Below are 18,153 nucleotides of genomic sequence, written 5' to 3' on the forward strand. Positions count from 1 at the left end.
AGTGTCTAGCGCGATCCAGAGAGGCAGAACAGAAGAGATAGCTGGTAGCAACCGCTGCACCAGCTATGCTCCAAGAACAGAGATCAGAACGACTTCCTATCGACCACCGCTGGGACAGGACAATCGCAACAGACAAACAAAACAGATAAACAATCCTAACTGCACTAGGGAAATCTGCCTAGCACAGTTTCCAGGAATTACTCTAAGCTGATCTTCAAACAGAGAGTAAGGCTGACACCCGACCAGGAGTGTTACATAGGACGAAATCCTTATGACCAGCGAAGCATTGTGGGAAAGACATAGTACTTATAGTACACGCCTCCAATGAATGTGGCCAGGCAATTTGCATGACAACGTATGCAAATTCCTCTGCAAGCACAAGCTGCAAAACTGACAGAAGCTCTTCTTTCCAGAGTCCTGCAGCATGCAAACCTACACAATGGTCAAAAGGCTGCCTGCCTGCACAGGCAGCTGAGCAAATCATCACAGTTGGGTCCCGGGTTTGATGACATCATCAAGCCGCGACCCGGAAATGAGAGTCAGTGTGAGCAGGGGGGCTAGAGCTGCTCATCGCAGGACCCAGGAAGGTGAGTAAAGGCTGCTGGCAATTTGGAGGACACCTGGCTACACTGTGGACACCACACCTAGCTATCTACACTGGGGATCCAGGCGCCTAACCCCCCCAAATGTGCCCCCCCCCGCATGTAAAATGGCCCGGTCCTTAAGGGGAAGTCGATCCCCAAAAAGTTAAATTACTCCTTCCCTCCAACTCCCTCTAGCCATGCTTAATACATGAGTTGAAAAGCTCTTAGATACCATCATTTTGATTAGGGATGCTCATTCGTATTCTGCGGAATTGAAATTTCCCCAGTTCCCCAATTTGGAAATCGGAAATTGGAATTTCGTGAAAATCCATTTACTGCAACTCGGTAATTTTAGCCCAATCACAGAACTCGGAAGCATTGGACCAATCAGAGAGTGCAGAATTTTGATCTCCTGCCATATGCAGCTTGATCGCCTCCTCTGCCCCCTCCCCACCCAGCCCCTGTCTAGTGTCTGACTTGCAAACTGGCTCTCCCCTCCACCTTCAGGTGCTGTAAAGTGATTGGTTCCTCTATTCCAGCCTTGCACACTGTCCATCCTCTTACTGCCAGGTGCTATATAGTGAGTGCCCCCTCAACTCTAGGCATGGCAATATGTTCATTCCTTTTCCTATCAGGCACTGTATAGTGCCACTCCCTTTGCCCCACATATCCTTCAAGCTTTGCACACTGTCTACCCTCTACACTTCAGGTCATACATAGAGTCTGCCACCTTGCTCCTGTATCTTCTGTGTATTGCCTGTTTTCTCTGCACAACCCATTCCCTCAGTGAGGTGTCTTCCCTTCCCTTCTGCCCCAGTGATTAGCACCCTATGGGCAGTGTCCTTCATCCCTGATCAGTCTCAATCACAAGCACACTTATAGAAGTGCAGCACTAATGGCATTTGCATGTGATCCAAAGTTCAATTTAAGTAAACAGAACCTCAAATCACCACTTTAGAGTAATTATAGAAGGCAATGAAAGTACTGATTGCCAGCATAATCTATCGTTTCTTCTTAAGCAAGATAGTCCCAGTGGAGAGATCTGTAGGAGAACAGAGAAGGAGCAATCTGTAATCAGATCAGTGCTACTTTATAAATAGACCTTGGTTTGTAACAACTTCTACTTAGTAAAAACAGAAAGAAATAAACAATAGAGGGCGCTAATAAAGCACTACTGTACAGTTTATACCCCACAAGCTGCAAACCAATTGCAATGCTACCCACTAAACATCTAAAATATCCCAAACGAAATGATTGCGTTCAGTAAGAAAATTATTTATTATAAACTAGTTGACCTAAGTCCGTTTAAAAACGGGCTCTAGGTCTCTTCAACACCGCCACCACTGCCGGTCAGTGGGAATGCGTGCGCACCTGTCCTCCACGTGCGCGCACCCATCCGCCGTGCATCTGTCTGCCCAGCTCCTAGGCCCCATCCTCCTGTCCCAACGGCTGTCCGTGCTGCACATGCGCAGTAGTGCAAACACACGGACACAGGGACTGGATGACGCAGGGACACTTAGGGCCTATTTCCACTACATGCAGATTGGATGCAGAATAGATGCAGAAAAACTGACTCCAGTGAATGCCTATGGGCCTGTTTCCACTAAACGCGATTTTTCGGATGCAGATTTTCCCATAGGCATTCTTCGGAGTCAGATTTTCCCATAGGCATTCATTGCAGTCAGTTTTTCTGTATCCATTCTGCATCAATTCTGCATCCAATCTGCGTGTAGTGGAAATAGGTCCTTAGGGATTATTATATAGGACTAGTTGACCTAAGCTTGTTTAAAAATGGGCTCTTGGTTTCTTCACGCCGCCACCGGCAGTCAGTGCGCGCGTGCACCCGCCACCCGACGCTTGCGCACATGCGTCCTGTCCCAACGGCTGTCAGTTGTTGTATAGGATGACAAATCCACAGATAAAAAGGGATCCACACTACACAATCAGAAATCAATAAAACATAAAATAGCTGCACCATCTGCACACCTTATATTAACCACACTCTCATTGATTGGAATGCTGAAACTATATTTTTTGGCTTTTTTTTTACTCTTAAAGGGAAACTCCATGTGAGCATGAGAGTGTAACTAGTATAAGGTGTGCAGAGGGTATAACTATTTTATGTTTTATTGCTTTCTGATTATGTGGATCATTTTTTATCTGTGGATTTGTCATTTATAATAAATCATTTTCCTACTGAGCGCAACAATTTTGTTTTAAACTTCTATTTAGTGTTCCATAACTTCTAACCCCATCTGACCTGTGCCTCCATCTCCATCTGACCCCGGCCACCCTGCCAATCTCACCTGTGCCACCATCTCCATCTGACCCTGACCACCCTGCCAATCTCACCTGTGCCATCATCTCCATCTGACCCTGACCACCCTGCCAATCTCACCTGTGCCACCATCTCCATCTGACCCTGACCACCCTGCCAATCTCACCTGTGCCACCATCTCCATCTGACCCTGACCACCCTGCCAATCTCACCTGTGCCACCATCTCCATCTGACCCTAACCACCCTGCCAATCTCACCTGTGCCACTATCTCCATCTGACCCTGACCACCCTGCCAATCTCACCTGTGCCACCATCTCCATCTGACCCTGACCACCCTGCCAATCTCACCTGTGCCACTATCTCCATCTGACCCTGACCACCCTGCCAATCTCACCTATGCCACCATCTCCATCTGACCCTGACCACCCTGCCAATCTCACCTGTGCCACCATCTCCATCTGACCCTGACCACCCTGCCAATCTCACCTGTGCCACCATCTCCATCTGACCCTGACCACCCTGCCAATCTCACCTGTGCCACCATCTCCATCTGACCCTGACCACCCTGCCAATCTCACCTGTGCCACCTTGATTATCTGGATATGCTGCTCTCATTGTAGATGTCACACTTTTGTGTCTACTGAATACAAAAGTGCAAAGAGCAGATGTTATGTGATGGGCATCAAGGTGGAGCAGTGGTTAGCTTTCTGGCCTTGCAGTGGTGGGTCCCTAGTTTGAATCCCAGCCAGGGCACTATCTGCATGGAGTTTGTATTTTGGTCCTCAACTATGGTACATACACTACAAAATATAGACATATGACTATGTTAATGTTTTGTTTTGCTTTGGCAATGCTAAATGTATTTGGTCCTGCCAATAAAGCTTTTTTGGATTGGATTGGATTAGACTGTGAGCCCCTCTGAGGGACAGTTAAGTGGCAAGACAAGAAACAAGAAACTCTGTACAGTGCTGTGGTAGATGTTGGCACTACAAAAATACTAAACATTGTGTGCAGCAACCAGAAATAGTATGAAGAAAATGAGTTACCATAATTTTTTTTTTTTGGGGGGGGGGGGGGGGGCATAGAAATCTCGAATCACCCATGTGTTTTAGCTTACTGCATTGCATCACTGCTCTTTATGCTGGCTTACAATGAGCAGCATGAAGTCCTGTCAGGAATCTTATGACTGATTTCCTTCTCTTGTTGACAAAGTACAGACTTCCCAACTCATTCTAAATAAGACACAGAAAGAAGTAAACACATTTAATGCAATAAATGAGTTAAGAATGTCCTCACGTTTGTCACGAAGCGGAAAGAGTAATGCTCGCCCACTGCCAAATTCAAGGGCATTGGAAATCACCTTGGAGTTCCGTGTCCTGTATGAAAGCACTGGGCCTGAGGCCTAATGCTTTTATGTGGGCAAGGGAGTCCTCAGCGCTTACTAATACACTCATATTTCACAGTGGGGGTTGCATTACACCATATATTATGAATATTTAATAACATTGAAATGATTTCCATTTATTTATCTGATGCAGATGAAGACGCATTATCCCCAAAATAATGAATATTTAACTATGGGCTAAATCATTTCCATGCATTCATATTATGCAGATAACAATATGGAACCTCGATATACAAAATACTGCATCAATAGTAAGAGAAACTGAGACACAAAGTGGCTTAAAGGAGCTCTGTCACTTTTTCCACATCAAGGACTGCAGTTTTATTTATTTAAGTATTTATATAGTGCCAACATTTTACACAGCGCTGCACAGAGTATATTGCCTTGTCACTAACTGTCCCTCAGAGGGGCTCACAATCTAGTCCCTACCATAGTCACATGTCTATGTATGTGTATCATGTAATGCAGGGGTGCACACACTTTTCTGACTCGCGAGCTACTTTGAAAACTCCCGTGCTTGTGAGATCTACCAACATTTAAAATAGCCAGATATAGGTGCCCCACAATATAGGTAGCTAGGCATAGGTGCCCCCATACAGATAGGTAGGCATTTGTGCCCTCACATATAGATAGCTAGGCATAAGTTCCCCCTGTATAGATAGCTAGGCATTGCTGCCCCCATATAGATAGCTAGACATAGGTGCCCCTCACATATAGCTAGGCATAGGTGCCCCTCGCATATAGCTAGGCATAGGTGCCCCTCACATATAGCTAGGCATAGGTGCCCCTCACATATAGCTAGGCATAGGTGCCCCTCACATATAGCTAGGCATAGGTGCCCCTCACATATAGCTAGGCATAGATGCCCGTCACATAGATAGCTAGGCATAGGTGCCCCTCGCATATAGCTAGGCATAGGTGCCCCTCACATATAGCTAGGCATAGGTGCCCCTCACATATAGCTAGGCATAGGTGCCCCTCACATATAGCTAGGCATAGGTGCCCCTCACATATAGCTAGGCATAGGTGCCCCTCACATATAGCTAGGCATAGGTGCCCCTCACATATAGCTAGGCATAGGTGCCCCTCACATATAGCTAGGCATAGGTGCCCCTCACATATAGCTAGGCATAGGTGCCCCTCACATATAGCTAGGCATAGATGCCCGTCACATAGATAGCTAGGCATAGGTGCCCCTCGCATATAGCTAGGCATAGGTGCCCCTCGCATATAGCTAGGCATAGGTGCCCCTCACATAGATAGCTAGGCATAGGTGCCCCTCACATATAGCTAGGCATAGGTGCCCCTCGCATATAGCTAGGCATAGGTGCCCCTCGCATATAGCTAGGCATAGGTGCCCCTCGGATATAGCTAGGCATAGGTGCCCCTCACATATAGCTAGGCATAGGTGCCCCTCACATATAGCTAGGCATAGGTGCCCCTCACATATAGCTAGGCATAGGTGCCCCTCACATAGATAGCTAGGCATAGGTGCCCCTTGCATATAGCTAGGCATAGGTGCCCCTCGCATATAGCTAGGCATAGGTGCCCCTCGCATATAGCTAGGCATAGGTGCCCCTCGCATATAGCTAGGCATAGGTGCCCCTCGCATATAGCTAGGCATAGGTGCCCTTAAAGGGAAGGTCCAAGCAAAAAAAAAAATGAGTTTCACTTACCTGGGGCTTCTACCAGCCCTATGCAGCCATCCTGTGCCCTCGTAGTCACTCACTGCTGCTCCAGTCCCCCGCTGGCAGCTTTCTGACCTCGGAGGTCAGGGCCGAATTGTGTACATTTTTACACATTCCCGCTAGTGCAGGAACATTAACACATACATTTTTACGTGTTAGTGGTGCAACGCGTACATTTTTGTTCCTGCACTAGCTAGAATGCGTAAAAATGTATGCAATGTGGCCCTGACCTCCGAGGTCAGAAAGCTGCCAGCGGGGGACTGGAGCAGCAGTGAGTGACTACGAGGGCACAGGATGGCTACATGGGGCTGGTAGAAGCCCCAAGTAAGTGAAACTCATTTTTTTTTTTTTTGCTTGGACCTTCCCTTTAAGCTTAGGAGTCTCCCACATACTAGGCATAGGTGCCCCTTCTCTCCACCAACTGCCACACTTCTCCAAATTTTCACCCCCCTTCACTGACTCTGCATGCCCGGAGGGAGACCACAGATTAGAGGAGACCAGCAGTGGAGAGGAGAGCGGAGGGTAATAGCGTGTATACAGGAAAAGCACGTCCTGTATAAACGCCGTTACCCTCTGCTCTCCTCTCCACTGCAGATCGCCGCTAATCAAAGGTCCCTCCGGGCATGCAAGGTCAGCGAGGAAGATCCCGACAGTGGAGGATGAGAGCGGCGAACTGAAAGGAAGAGGGGTGGGCCGGGGAGGAAGAAGGTGGGCAGGGAAGGAAGGGGGTGGGCAGGACGAGGCTCTCGCGTGCCGCCCCCTCCCCTTTGCCGCTTCTAATTGGCTGTGCGCTGCTCTGCGTAGGGCAGCAGAGCTGCACAATTTGATGGTACACCGGGCGCTTCATAGTAAGCGTCTGCTGTACTAATTTAAAATGCCGACGCGATCTACTCAGCAGTCCTTCGCGATCTACTGGTAGATCGCGATCGACACATTGGGCAGCCCTGATGTAATGCATGTATCACAGTCTAGGGTCAATTTTAGGGGGAAGCCAATTAACTTATCTGTATGTGTTTTGGGATGTGGGAGGAAACTGGAGTGCCCAGGGGAAACCCACACAGACACAGGGAGAACATACAAACTCCTTGCAGATGTTCACCTGGCTGGGATTTAAACCGGCGCTGCAATGTGAGAGCGCTAACCACTACACCACCGTGCTGCCCAGTTCACATGGTTAAATAGAAAATGTTAGATTGGTATAGATGTACTCCTCTTTTCAAATCAATGTGTCATTCTTGAGATGGAGCCACTTTCTGACCAGATATGTCAGTAGGTGTCACACAGACTTCTCCCTTATGTGATGGTTGTTGGCTTTTGCCAAACAAACATTTGAGAGAAAGCAGGAAAAATTGTTTGTTTGCATAGTGATAAGTCCGAAGAAGTCTATTCAGCTTAGAATTTTAAAACAATCATACATCAGGTGGGCAGATTTGACCAAGAGACAAATGTCTCTTTGAGCGAATCTGAACACCACGTGCTATGCGCCGACGGTGTGTATACCGCTATAATGGAAGAGTGGCGGATCCGGGAGACAGATGGGCACCGTGACACAGGACAGGTAATGTATCAATGCTCACATCTATATGCACATTTATATATTGGGGGAACAGCGGTGGTGGTTTTGCTGCATTCATCGCTCCTCTCGATATCGCTCGCCGTTACTGCCATGCACCTGATCGACCACGATGGCCCGATATCTTGCAGCATGTCCGTTCAACATGCTTGGCCCTAAGGGCCCTTTTCCACTAGCTGCGATTTTTGCCAAAAACGCAAAACGCATGCATTTGCTGATTCTTAAGTGCAGCCTGTTTAAAATAAGAGTCAGGGGTGGCCTTTTCCACTGCTGCGTTCCGATTTTAAAAAAAACGCAAACGCATGTCTGTGTGATTATGATGTGTTTTGCGTTTCAATATAAAGTATAGGAACGCATGAAAAACGCATAGAAATGCGTTTGAATTTTGTATTGATTTAACCACTAGTATCTATTTTCAAAAATCAAGACAACACTTGCCAATCAGAAAAACGCAAACGCACAAAAAACGCACATCAAAATTGGTCAAAAACTTTTTGCAGTAAAAAAAAGGACCCTAAATTGGTTGCATGGTCGATTGGGCATGCCATTGGCAGCACCAATTTTTGTTTGATTTGATTAGAATAATCAAATTATCAATAAGCCACCAAGTTGCCTGATGTATAGCCACCTTAACCCCTTGCTTCTGGAGAAGACTATTGGTTTAGAGTGGCAACCCCAAACAAATGTGTTGCGTTAATAATTTGCATTTACTTCATTGTGTGAGAGAAGATGCAGCTTTAAGAGCAGCACATTTAGATCTATCATCACCATCTCTATGCATATATTTAGCACTGACACATTTTCCGAAGAGCTTTAGAACAATTCCTGTCATCATTAACTGTCCCTCATAGGGCCTGACAATCTAGAGTTCAGTGCTAGACAGCATGCCAAACTCACTTTAATCTTTCTTCCTTCAATTTGTATGTACTTTTTAAGTTATTCCTGCAAGTAAGTGTCTTAGCACTATATACATTTCTCTTAGCATCAATAGAAATGTGAATGCCTGCTGTCAGTGTATTACTGGCAGTTGTCTCTAGGGGGCACTTTTATCCTATAAATACACACGGAATACTTTTTCTTCTCTGCACATTTTCCATCTTCCCAAAACGAATGGACTGCATTATGGGATCGCTCACAGATAGGTACAGGTCTATGTATATATAATTTACACATAGTATGAAGAAAATCATTAAATTACTCATCAGATTTTTACAGGTACATAAACGCTGAAGCTATTAATTGCACTGATGCAGAAGGCACAGGAATTTTACAATGCCTAGATTGATCTTCCTTTAATTACAAAACACTTTTGGCTAAAATGCAGTAAATGCCACACTGGGATGTACAACCAGGTACTCTGTATGGAATCTAATTAAATTCCCATTATTTTAGGCTACTGTCTTATTTAATAGGCCTATAATTTCAGTCGGAGAGAAAAAAAAGCTATTGGAAAAGTAATTAAGTTTGGTATAAAGAGTAAAACTCAGGAAGATTACCTAAAGTTCATCTCTAGACACAGCTCTCAATACATCATCTGACAGCTAAGTACACAGCCCAAATGATCCTCATAGAAGACTTTTTTTCTTTTAAATACCATTTTAAAAATGTAATTATGTGACACGAAGCAGTCTGGCGTAGTGGTTAGCGCTCTCGCCTTGTAGCACTGGGTCCCGGTTCAAATTCCAGCCGGGGCACTATCTGCAAGGAGTTTGTACGTTCTCCCTGTGTCTGCGTGGGTTTCCCCTGGGCACTCTGGTTTCCTCCCACACCCGAAGAACACACAGATACGTTAATTGGCTTCCCTCTAAATTGGCCCTCAACTACGATATATATACACTTTATGATATAAACATAGACATATGGCTATGGTAGGGATTAGATTGTGAGCCCCTCTGAGGGACAATTAAGTGACAAAACAATATACTCTGTACAGCGCTGCGGAAGATGTTGGAGCTATATAGATACTAAATAATAATACAAGAAATGGCTGGAGCAGAGGCTCCTGGCCAGGCGACAGGTGATTTGTTTGACGTCTGCTAATAAGCTTGTACACATACAGTGACGCGGTACTATAAATGTCTCTTTCGGTTGAAAAGTAAAGTATCTAACAAATTCTAGTTTTTACTTTAACAGATGATTATTTAAAATCAATGAGAAATGATTTGGAACTAGCAGCCACTCGGCCTGATTCACATACTGCTGGTAATATTACCATGTGTAGGCAGTGAATGGCAATATTACCTTTTGTAGAGCACTGGACATTGCGCAATAAGCGTGACATGCGGTACATACTGTAGGTAACGCTAGCGTTGTTACAGTAATGCTATAACAACACTCACATTACCCACGTACTGCAGCTGCGATAATTGCCCAATGTCTGTGACTCTGCATTGGCCGTCTGTGGTTGTATCAGGGGCATAACTACACATCATATGAACCCCCCACCAAAACTCTGATGTCCCCCAAGATTCACACTTCTTTCCCTGTCTGTCTACCCTTGGTGACCCCCACAGTCTGCCAGCATCATGTAAAAAAGGGGGAACATCAGGATACTCCCACTCATAACAAGTATAGCACAAAAACAACAAATCTGGAGGATGAACCCTTGAGGCCAAGTAGCTGGGGCCCTCATACCTGTGGGTCCCTTTGTGGTTGCAAGGGCTGCTTTCCCTACAGTAACATTCTTGGCTAAAAAATTGGAAAAAAAATATTTCTTTACTAAAAGATATATTCACCAGAAGCCTTGCCTCATGTCTGCCTTCTTGCTTCTTTGGGTAGACAGGAGATGACATCATTATTGTTCATAGATGGCAGCAGCCTGAACGGACCATTTCCTCAATACCCTTTGACGAAGGACGCAGGTCTGAAACAGCCCTGTCAGGGTAATTGACTTTTGACATGTTGTCACCCTACCACAATTCTCCGCTGTGTTATGCTCTTCCTGCATTGATTTACTTGCATTGTGCAGCATTGCTCCATTTCTTATGTATCTGTACTTAAACAGCCATTGCATGTTATAGCTGCGTGATAACTGCATAACCTGTCTGTATATCAGGGTTTCATCGTGTGTTCATATTGTGCGACTTATGCTTTTGTATGTTACTTACATTTTTGTGTGTCTTTCAATACAAATCTATTGCTAACTGAATTTTGGTGTGCTGGTCCATCCACCGTATATACTCAAATACAAGTCAACCTCATGTATAAATCAATATCTGTCCCTCTTAAGCTGGAATTTTTTAATTGACTCAAATATAAGCCTACCCAGCAAAGTTAATGGTTGCACTTGATAATTAAGAAGAAATACCGGCTGCACTTGCACACATAAAAAACTACTTTAGGACAAAAACATTTCTGGGTTTGCTACTCACTCTTTTTTTCCCTTACATATACATGCGTCACTCTCATACAGGACAATGATACAATACGGATGAGAGTAATGTTTCTTACCTCCAGGACAAATTCCTTTTGTTCCACTTGGTTACCAGCTGAACAGTCCGCTTCCTCCTTGTGGCCTCTGATTGGGACAGGTCAGGCAGGGAACAACGAGGGGTTTTCATTAGTTCCAAGGTGGCCTCATCTGTGTTGTGAAGGACAAAACTTTCTTTCATTATTTAATCCCCTTTCGTTAGTTCTTGTTCAAGTATTTGTAAAAAAAAAAAAAAGTGCTTATTATAGAACACTCAGGGTAAAAGGAGATGCAGGAACTTCCTTTTCTCTTTGTTTCCTTCTGCGTGGGTTTACAAATCACAAATTAAGCAGGAATTGTGGGAAAATGTCAGTGCAAACATACAAAGGAGATCTTGCATGTAATGAATGTAATTTTTAAGCCCTAGCATGTTTTTACGGTTTATAAACAGAAAAGCACTCAGGGGAACAACATTATACACCACTAAACTAAGCTGATTAGCTGAGTAAGCCTGTGAATTCAATTGCTACAATGCCTGACCATATATGTTCTCTTTAATTAAACGGTTGGTGCCCCCAACTTGTTAACTAATAAAGTTGGGCAATTAATTCTAAAAAAAATAACGTGTGGCACAATTACCGTAATATCCTAGGCCTGTGTAGGCCCTCGGTGGCACAGTTTCTTTTTTAAATATTTATAAGCTCCTTCATGATGTTGATATTATGGTAAATAATTCACTGTTTAATTATTTCTTTTGGGTATATTCTGTAATCTTTACAGTGCACTGGGAGGGCATGTAAAGATTAGCTGGCTTTACGCAAGCTGTGTGACATGCAAATAGCATGACTCATGTTATACATGCTATGTATACATTGTGGGTATAATGTGCTTTAGCTGACCAGGTCAGCCAGTAACATGCATTACGCAAGCAACATATACATTGTATGTATAATGCATGTGACACAATTTGTCTTCACAAAGTCTTTGCAAAGCTGCAACCCTCTTCCGCAAAGCCTGCTTTCAACTTCTTCAGCTCTGCTTTAGGTGGTGTAATATTTCTTAGGGCCGGTACACATGCGTGACTAAGGCGGCCGATGGCGACCGCCTGAGCTGATAGTCAGGCGTGTGTACAGTGGCCGGCAGCCCCCTGACCTACCAGCGATCCGCTTGGTGGATCAACTGACCCCCGTGACGGCCAATTGCACTGCCTGCACCGATCTCCGGCGTGGCATCATGCATGTGCCACTTTATCGTCCCCTCCCCCCGCATAGCAACAGAACACGTCGTCAGCTATATAGCTGACACGCGTCTGAACAGGCCAGCCAGCGATATTGTCCTAGCTGATCAGGTCCCGATCCCTGACAGGCGACATAAAATCAAAAGATGTGTACACACCTTAAAAGGGAATCTGAGGTGAGAATTTTAAACAATGTACATTGCCTAACTGTCATGCGGACCCACTGCCTCTAATTCTTTTAACCACAGACCCTGAACAAGTATGCAGATCAGGTGTTTCTGACAGAAAGCTGACTACATGTTTGTTTCAAGTGTGATTTAGACACTACTGACCAGAAAGATGAGCAGGGCTGCCAGGCAACTGTATTGTTTAACTGGTTCGGAACCACCAATGGTTAAATCTACACCGCTTTTGTGGCTGCCTAAAGGCTGCCATACACTGGTCGATTGCCACCAGATCGACCAGCAGATAGATTCCTCTGTGATCGAATCTGATCAAAGGGGGATCTACTGGCTGCCTACACTGCAAACAGATTTTGAATCGATTTCAATATGAAACCGATTCACAATCTGTGGAGCTGCCACTGCCGCTGGTGTATGGGCCCCTTAAGCCTGATGTGGTATAGTTTTAATGCCGGCGGCTCCCATGCATGGGACAAAATCGCAGGTCCCCACCGTCACAGATCTCCACTGTCTAAAGACAGCTGAGTTCCATACATAGGTTGGGAGCCGTTTTCATTGGCTCCTGACCTCCTTATGACTGTGAGCCAATCACAGTGATCAGGAAGTGTAAAAAGGAAAGAAAAGGCTCCATTCCTTAACCTCCTTGGCGGTCTGATTCTTTCCAGATTTTAGGGTCTAAAAGCGGTGCAATTTTTTTTCACTCTTTCAGACCCTAAAACCTGAAAAAAATCATTCTGGCAGGGAGATCTGCAGCAAAATAAATTTTTTTTTTACCTTCCTGGGCTCCTGGGCTGCAGTTTTCTCTTTGCCCACAAGATGGCGCTAATATACATATAAACGAACTTCTCTATATTTCTCTAATATAGAGAAGTTCGTTTTCAATGTTAGCCCCGCCCCCGATGACATCACGCTGCCACCACCGCTCTGCTGCCACCACCACGGCTGCGCTGCTCCAACTGGCTGCCGGGTCCCCGGAAGAATAGCGGGGACATGGGGGATCCCGGCGGCCAGGGAAAGACCCCACACTGCCGGGGAGAGAGGCTGGAGTCCCGCTGCGCAGCGAGATCGCGCGCGGGACTCCACAACTACAGGTAAAGCTCTGCAATGCCTACCCCGACCTGAGCTCGGGATCACCGATAGCAGCTGCTTTTTTCTACCCCGAGCTCAGGTCGGGAAAACCGGCAAGGAGGTTAAAGGGCCCAGAGCTTGTTGGTCCCTGAATAACATATGCTATGGAGCATCAAACCTGGTTTAAAGAGTAACTGTCGGGCATAAAATCAAAAATCAATTCTTTATTTTTATCTGGTAAACAAGTAATAAGGATGCTAATCAGGCAATCCAAAAGTTAAAATCACTATTACTTTTCTTGTTGATAAATTATCATTCCCCAGTTTACATGACTCTTATTTGGTACACCGAAAATTTGGTACACAAAAGAGAAGTTGCAGGGCATGCTGGGTTGTCTTTTTTTTTTTGCTTATTTACTTCCCCTCAGACTTAACTAATGCAGCCTGATTGGCTGAATCCTCTTTCCCTCCTGTTTTCCCCTCCCACACCTCTGTTACTCTCTGATTGGCCAAAATTTCTCAGGCTGAAACAATGCACTTTCTATAGTGAAGGGCAGGCAAATCAGGCAGAGGAGACTAAGGGCGGATATTACATCACAACTAACTTCAAAATAGCCACAGTTAATATGGAAACTGTCTAGAATAGGATTCTCTACTTTTTCCTTTATAAAATTCACAGGAATCATAACGCGGACAGTTCAATACATATGTTATGTAAGTAGAGCAAGTATTTATCTACTTATATATATATTTTTTCCTGATATAGTATGGTTGACAGCTCCTCTTTAAAGGATGACCAAAGAGTAAGAGGTTTAAACTGGGGAAGCGGAAATGTTTGTTCTAAGTACATATAAAAGGTAATCAGAGTACATATAAAAGGTAATCAGTGCTACTAGCACTGGTGAAGGGCTAAGCCAGCAGCTAAGGTGGTGGTAGCAGATGTGGTAGCAGCCTTTCCATCCCGTTGCTGCGGCATTGGTAAATTACATAACTGTGTTCCATACGCATATACCTTTAACATAATTACAAGTGTAAATTAAATAAGTACTGTAACTTTTCAAAACAAGTATCAGTAGAGATGGCTCTCAGTTTAAAAACATGTACAGTGTAACGATTGGTGTCAGCAAGAACTGGATTCTGATTATTAGGTGATCTGCAGTATCACCTATAATGCAGATATATACCTGATTATATGATGATCTGCAGAATCACCAATAATACAGGTATACCAACAGCTAATGTGATAGCAAAGTATGGTGCTTGGTGCAACAGTAGTACTGACAGGTTTAGCTATGCCACACCAGAGGAGCTGGAGGGCACTAACAGTACAAAACCCCTCACCAGAGACTAGGGCTCTCTGGTGAGTGGTCAGACTAAACGAGTTGGCAACAGGCTGGCAGATACGGTACAAAGTCAGAAGGCAAAGGCAGGAAGGTTTTAACAGGCAGAGTCGGCAACAAGATCAGATGGGCAGAAGTACAGAATCACTGAGAGTAAGAATAGTCAGAACGAGCAAGAGTCATACACAGATAATACAATATTCAGTTATAATTATGGCTATCAAACAATCCTATCACTGTGTGAAATCCCCGGTTTACTCCCGGATCAAAGCACACCGATCTAACTAAGGTCTGAGCACTAACATGAAGTATTCGCAACAGCAGACAAGTTGCGAATGATTCAGGAAAGCTTAAGAAGCAGAGGAGACCCCTCCGGTACGCCCCCTCTCATCAACCATTGAGGAGCCGTGAGCGGCTACTCTGACGTCAGCCGACTGGCCGGTCAGCTGACGCGCCTCCTCCCCGCATAAAGGTCTCGTCTATGCGTGTACGCACGCGACAATGCAACCCTATGTGCTGCTGACAAACCCGTCCTCGGCGTGCTAGACGCCCGAGGACCGGATAGAAAGTTAGGCAGAGAAATGGAGATGGCTGCTGTGGTATCGCTGTTCACCGCAGCCGTTTCTTCCGTGTTTGTTACATACAGTCGTGTAAAAAAATCAGAAAACTTCATTAAATATTTGGTTAATTATTTACCGCTTTGTTACCAGTGGTCTCTGGCCCCTTAAGGGACATCACTTCATACGGATTCTCTGCTACCGCCGATCATGCCACTCTCCTATCACTTAATCTCACTTGCTCTGCTGTCGCTATGACGGCAGAGCTCTGTGAGACAGTCAGGAGCAGATTTCACTGGCTCCTGACCCTGTGATCAATGTGAGCCAATTAGAAGTTGAAATCTACACCTCGCATGGCAGGGATAACAGCTTCTAATCAGGGCATAGATTTCAATTAACGTGAACCGGAAGTGTTCACATAATGATGTCTTAATTCGTTTTCATTTATATCTGGAAAAGATATTAGGGTTTTTGAAGCCTTTTTTTTTTTTAGCATTTTTCAGTCTGTTCACTCTTGGGGTGAACCTAGAGATGAGCGTAATGACCTAATTACGATTTTGCGAAATTTCGCGTAATTAGTGTAATTACGATTATGGCCGTAAGTACATAATCGTAATGAAGAAGGATTTCGCAAAATTTCGCGTAAGCGTAATTTTTCGCGTAATTTTCGCATTACAGTCGTATCATGCCGTAATTTTGCATTAAATGCTACCGTAATTTCGCGTTAAACCGTAACGCTCCGTATAATATAAAAAAGCCGCCGACTTTAAGGGTTAATAGCAAAGCCCCCTTAAATGCTAAGAGCCTCAAATTTGGAGAATATATTAAGGAGATCAGGAGGAATAAGAGGAAAAAATTTTTTTTCAAAAAGACCTTATAGTTTTTGAGAAAATCGATGTTAAAGTTTCAAAGGAAAAATGTAAACATTTAAAAACCCGCCGACTTTAACGGTTAATAGCAAAGCCTGCTTAAAGTTTAGGAACACCAAATTCCCAGGGTATATTAAGGGGATCAGTGGGAATAAGAGGAAAAAAAATTTTTTCAAAAAGACCTTATAGTTTTTGAGAAAATCGATTTTTAAGTTTCAAGGGCGAAAATGTCTTTTAAATGCGGAAAATGTCAGTTTTTTTTGCACAGGTAACAATAGTGTATTATTTTCATAGATTCCCCCAAGTGGGAAGAGTTTTACTTACTTCGTTCTGAGTGTGGGAAATATAAAAAAAAAACGACGTGGGGTCCCCCCTCCCAGACCTCTTTAACCCCTTGTCCCCCATGCAGGCTGGGATAGCCAGAATGCGGAGCACCGGCCGCGTGGGGCTCCGCACCCTGACTATACCAGCCCGCATGGTCCATGGATTGGGGGGTCTCGGAAGGGGAGGGGCAGCCAAGCTTTCCCCTCCCCCTCCGAGCCCTTGTCCAATCCAAGGACAAGGGGCTCTTCTCCACCTCCGATGGGCGGTGGAGGTGGAGGCCGCGATTTCCTGGGTGGGGGGTTCATGGTGAAATCTGGGAGTCCCCTTTAAAAAGGGGTCCCCCAGATGCCCACCCCCCTCCCAGGAGAAATGAGTATAGAGGTACTTGTAGTACCCCTTACCCATTTCCTTTAAGAGTTAAAAGTAAATAAACACACAAACACATAGAAAAAGTATTTTAATTGAACAAAAAACATAACCACGAAAAAAGTCCTTTAATATTCTTAATTAACCATTAATACTTACCTGTCCCTTTAAATAAATGATCCCACGCAATATCCTCGGAAATGTTCTATCAGTTACAATGTAACAAAGTTATTACAATATAACAACTTTGTTACATTGTAACTACGCCGCACCCGACGCCACTCGCCGCTCAGCCGCCGCATACGCGTCCGTGCAGGATGCTAAGTCCCCGCAGCTCCCGCTGTCCACCCCGCCCACATCTGTCACCCACATGTCACCCACATGTGGGTGACATGTGGGTGACATGTGGGAGAGGCGGGGAGGGCAGCGGAGCCGGCGGGGACTTAGCGTCCTGCACGGACCCGACAGAGCTCTGAGCTATATAGCTCAGAGCTCTGAGAAGCATCTTTGTATTTGGGCTCCAAGGAGCCCCATTGGTCCTTAGCAGACCAATGGGGTTCCTTCAAATCAGAAGGAACCCCATTGGTCTGCTAAGGACCAATGGGGCTCCTTGGAGCCCAAATACAAAGATGCTTTTGAGAGCTCTGAGCTATATAGCTCAGAGCTCTGTCGGGTCCTGCAGCGCAGACGCGGTGGCGGCGCGGCGGTGAGTGACGTCGGGTGCGGCGTAGTTACAATGTAACAAAGTTGTTATATTGTAATAACTTTGTTACATTGTAACTGATAGAACATTTCCGAGGATATTGCGTGGGATCATTTATTTAAAGGGACAGGTAAGTATTAATGGTTAATTAAGAATATTAAAGGACTTTTTTCGTGGTTATGTTTTTTGTTCAATTAAAATACTTTTTCTATGTGTTTGTGTGTTTATTTACTTTTAACTCTTAAAGGAAATGGGTAAGGGGTACTACAAGTACCTCTATACTCATTTCTCCTGGGAGGGGGGTGGGCATCTGGGGGACCCCTTTTTAAAGGGGACTCCCAGATTCCACCATGAACCCCCCACCCAAGAAATCGCGGCCTCCACCTCCACCGCCCATCGGAGGTGGAGAAGAGCCCCTTGTCCTTGGATTGGACAAGGGCTCGGAGGGGGAGGGGAAAGCTTGGCTGCCCCTCCCCTTCCGAGACCCCCCAATCCATGGACCATGCGGGCTGGTATAGTCAGGGTGCGGAGCCCCACGCGGCCGGTGCTCCGCATTCTGGCTATCCCAG

General features: G+C 45.1%; 1 protein-coding gene across 4 annotated transcripts in view; it reads right to left on the bottom strand.

The window, feature by feature from the left end:
* Positions 1–18,153, bottom strand: part of MMP17 (matrix metallopeptidase 17) — a 225,787-nt gene that overhangs the window by 47,511 nt on the left and 160,123 nt on the right. For 3 of the 4 annotated variants that reach the window (XM_068243452.1, XM_068243451.1, XM_068243453.1), the window contains one exon: positions 10,981–11,110. In XM_068243452.1, coding sequence (XP_068099553.1) covers positions 10,981–11,110 — 130 coding nt within the window. Of the gene's footprint in view, positions 1–10,980; positions 11,111–15,461; positions 15,536–18,153 lie in introns of those variants that run through there. The other variant, XM_068243454.1, reaches the window with a different exon arrangement.

Source organism: Hyperolius riggenbachi, chromosome 1, assembly GCF_040937935.1.
Source record: "Hyperolius riggenbachi isolate aHypRig1 chromosome 1, aHypRig1.pri, whole genome shotgun sequence".
Lineage (NCBI taxonomy): Eukaryota > Metazoa > Chordata > Amphibia > Anura > Hyperoliidae > Hyperolius > Hyperolius riggenbachi.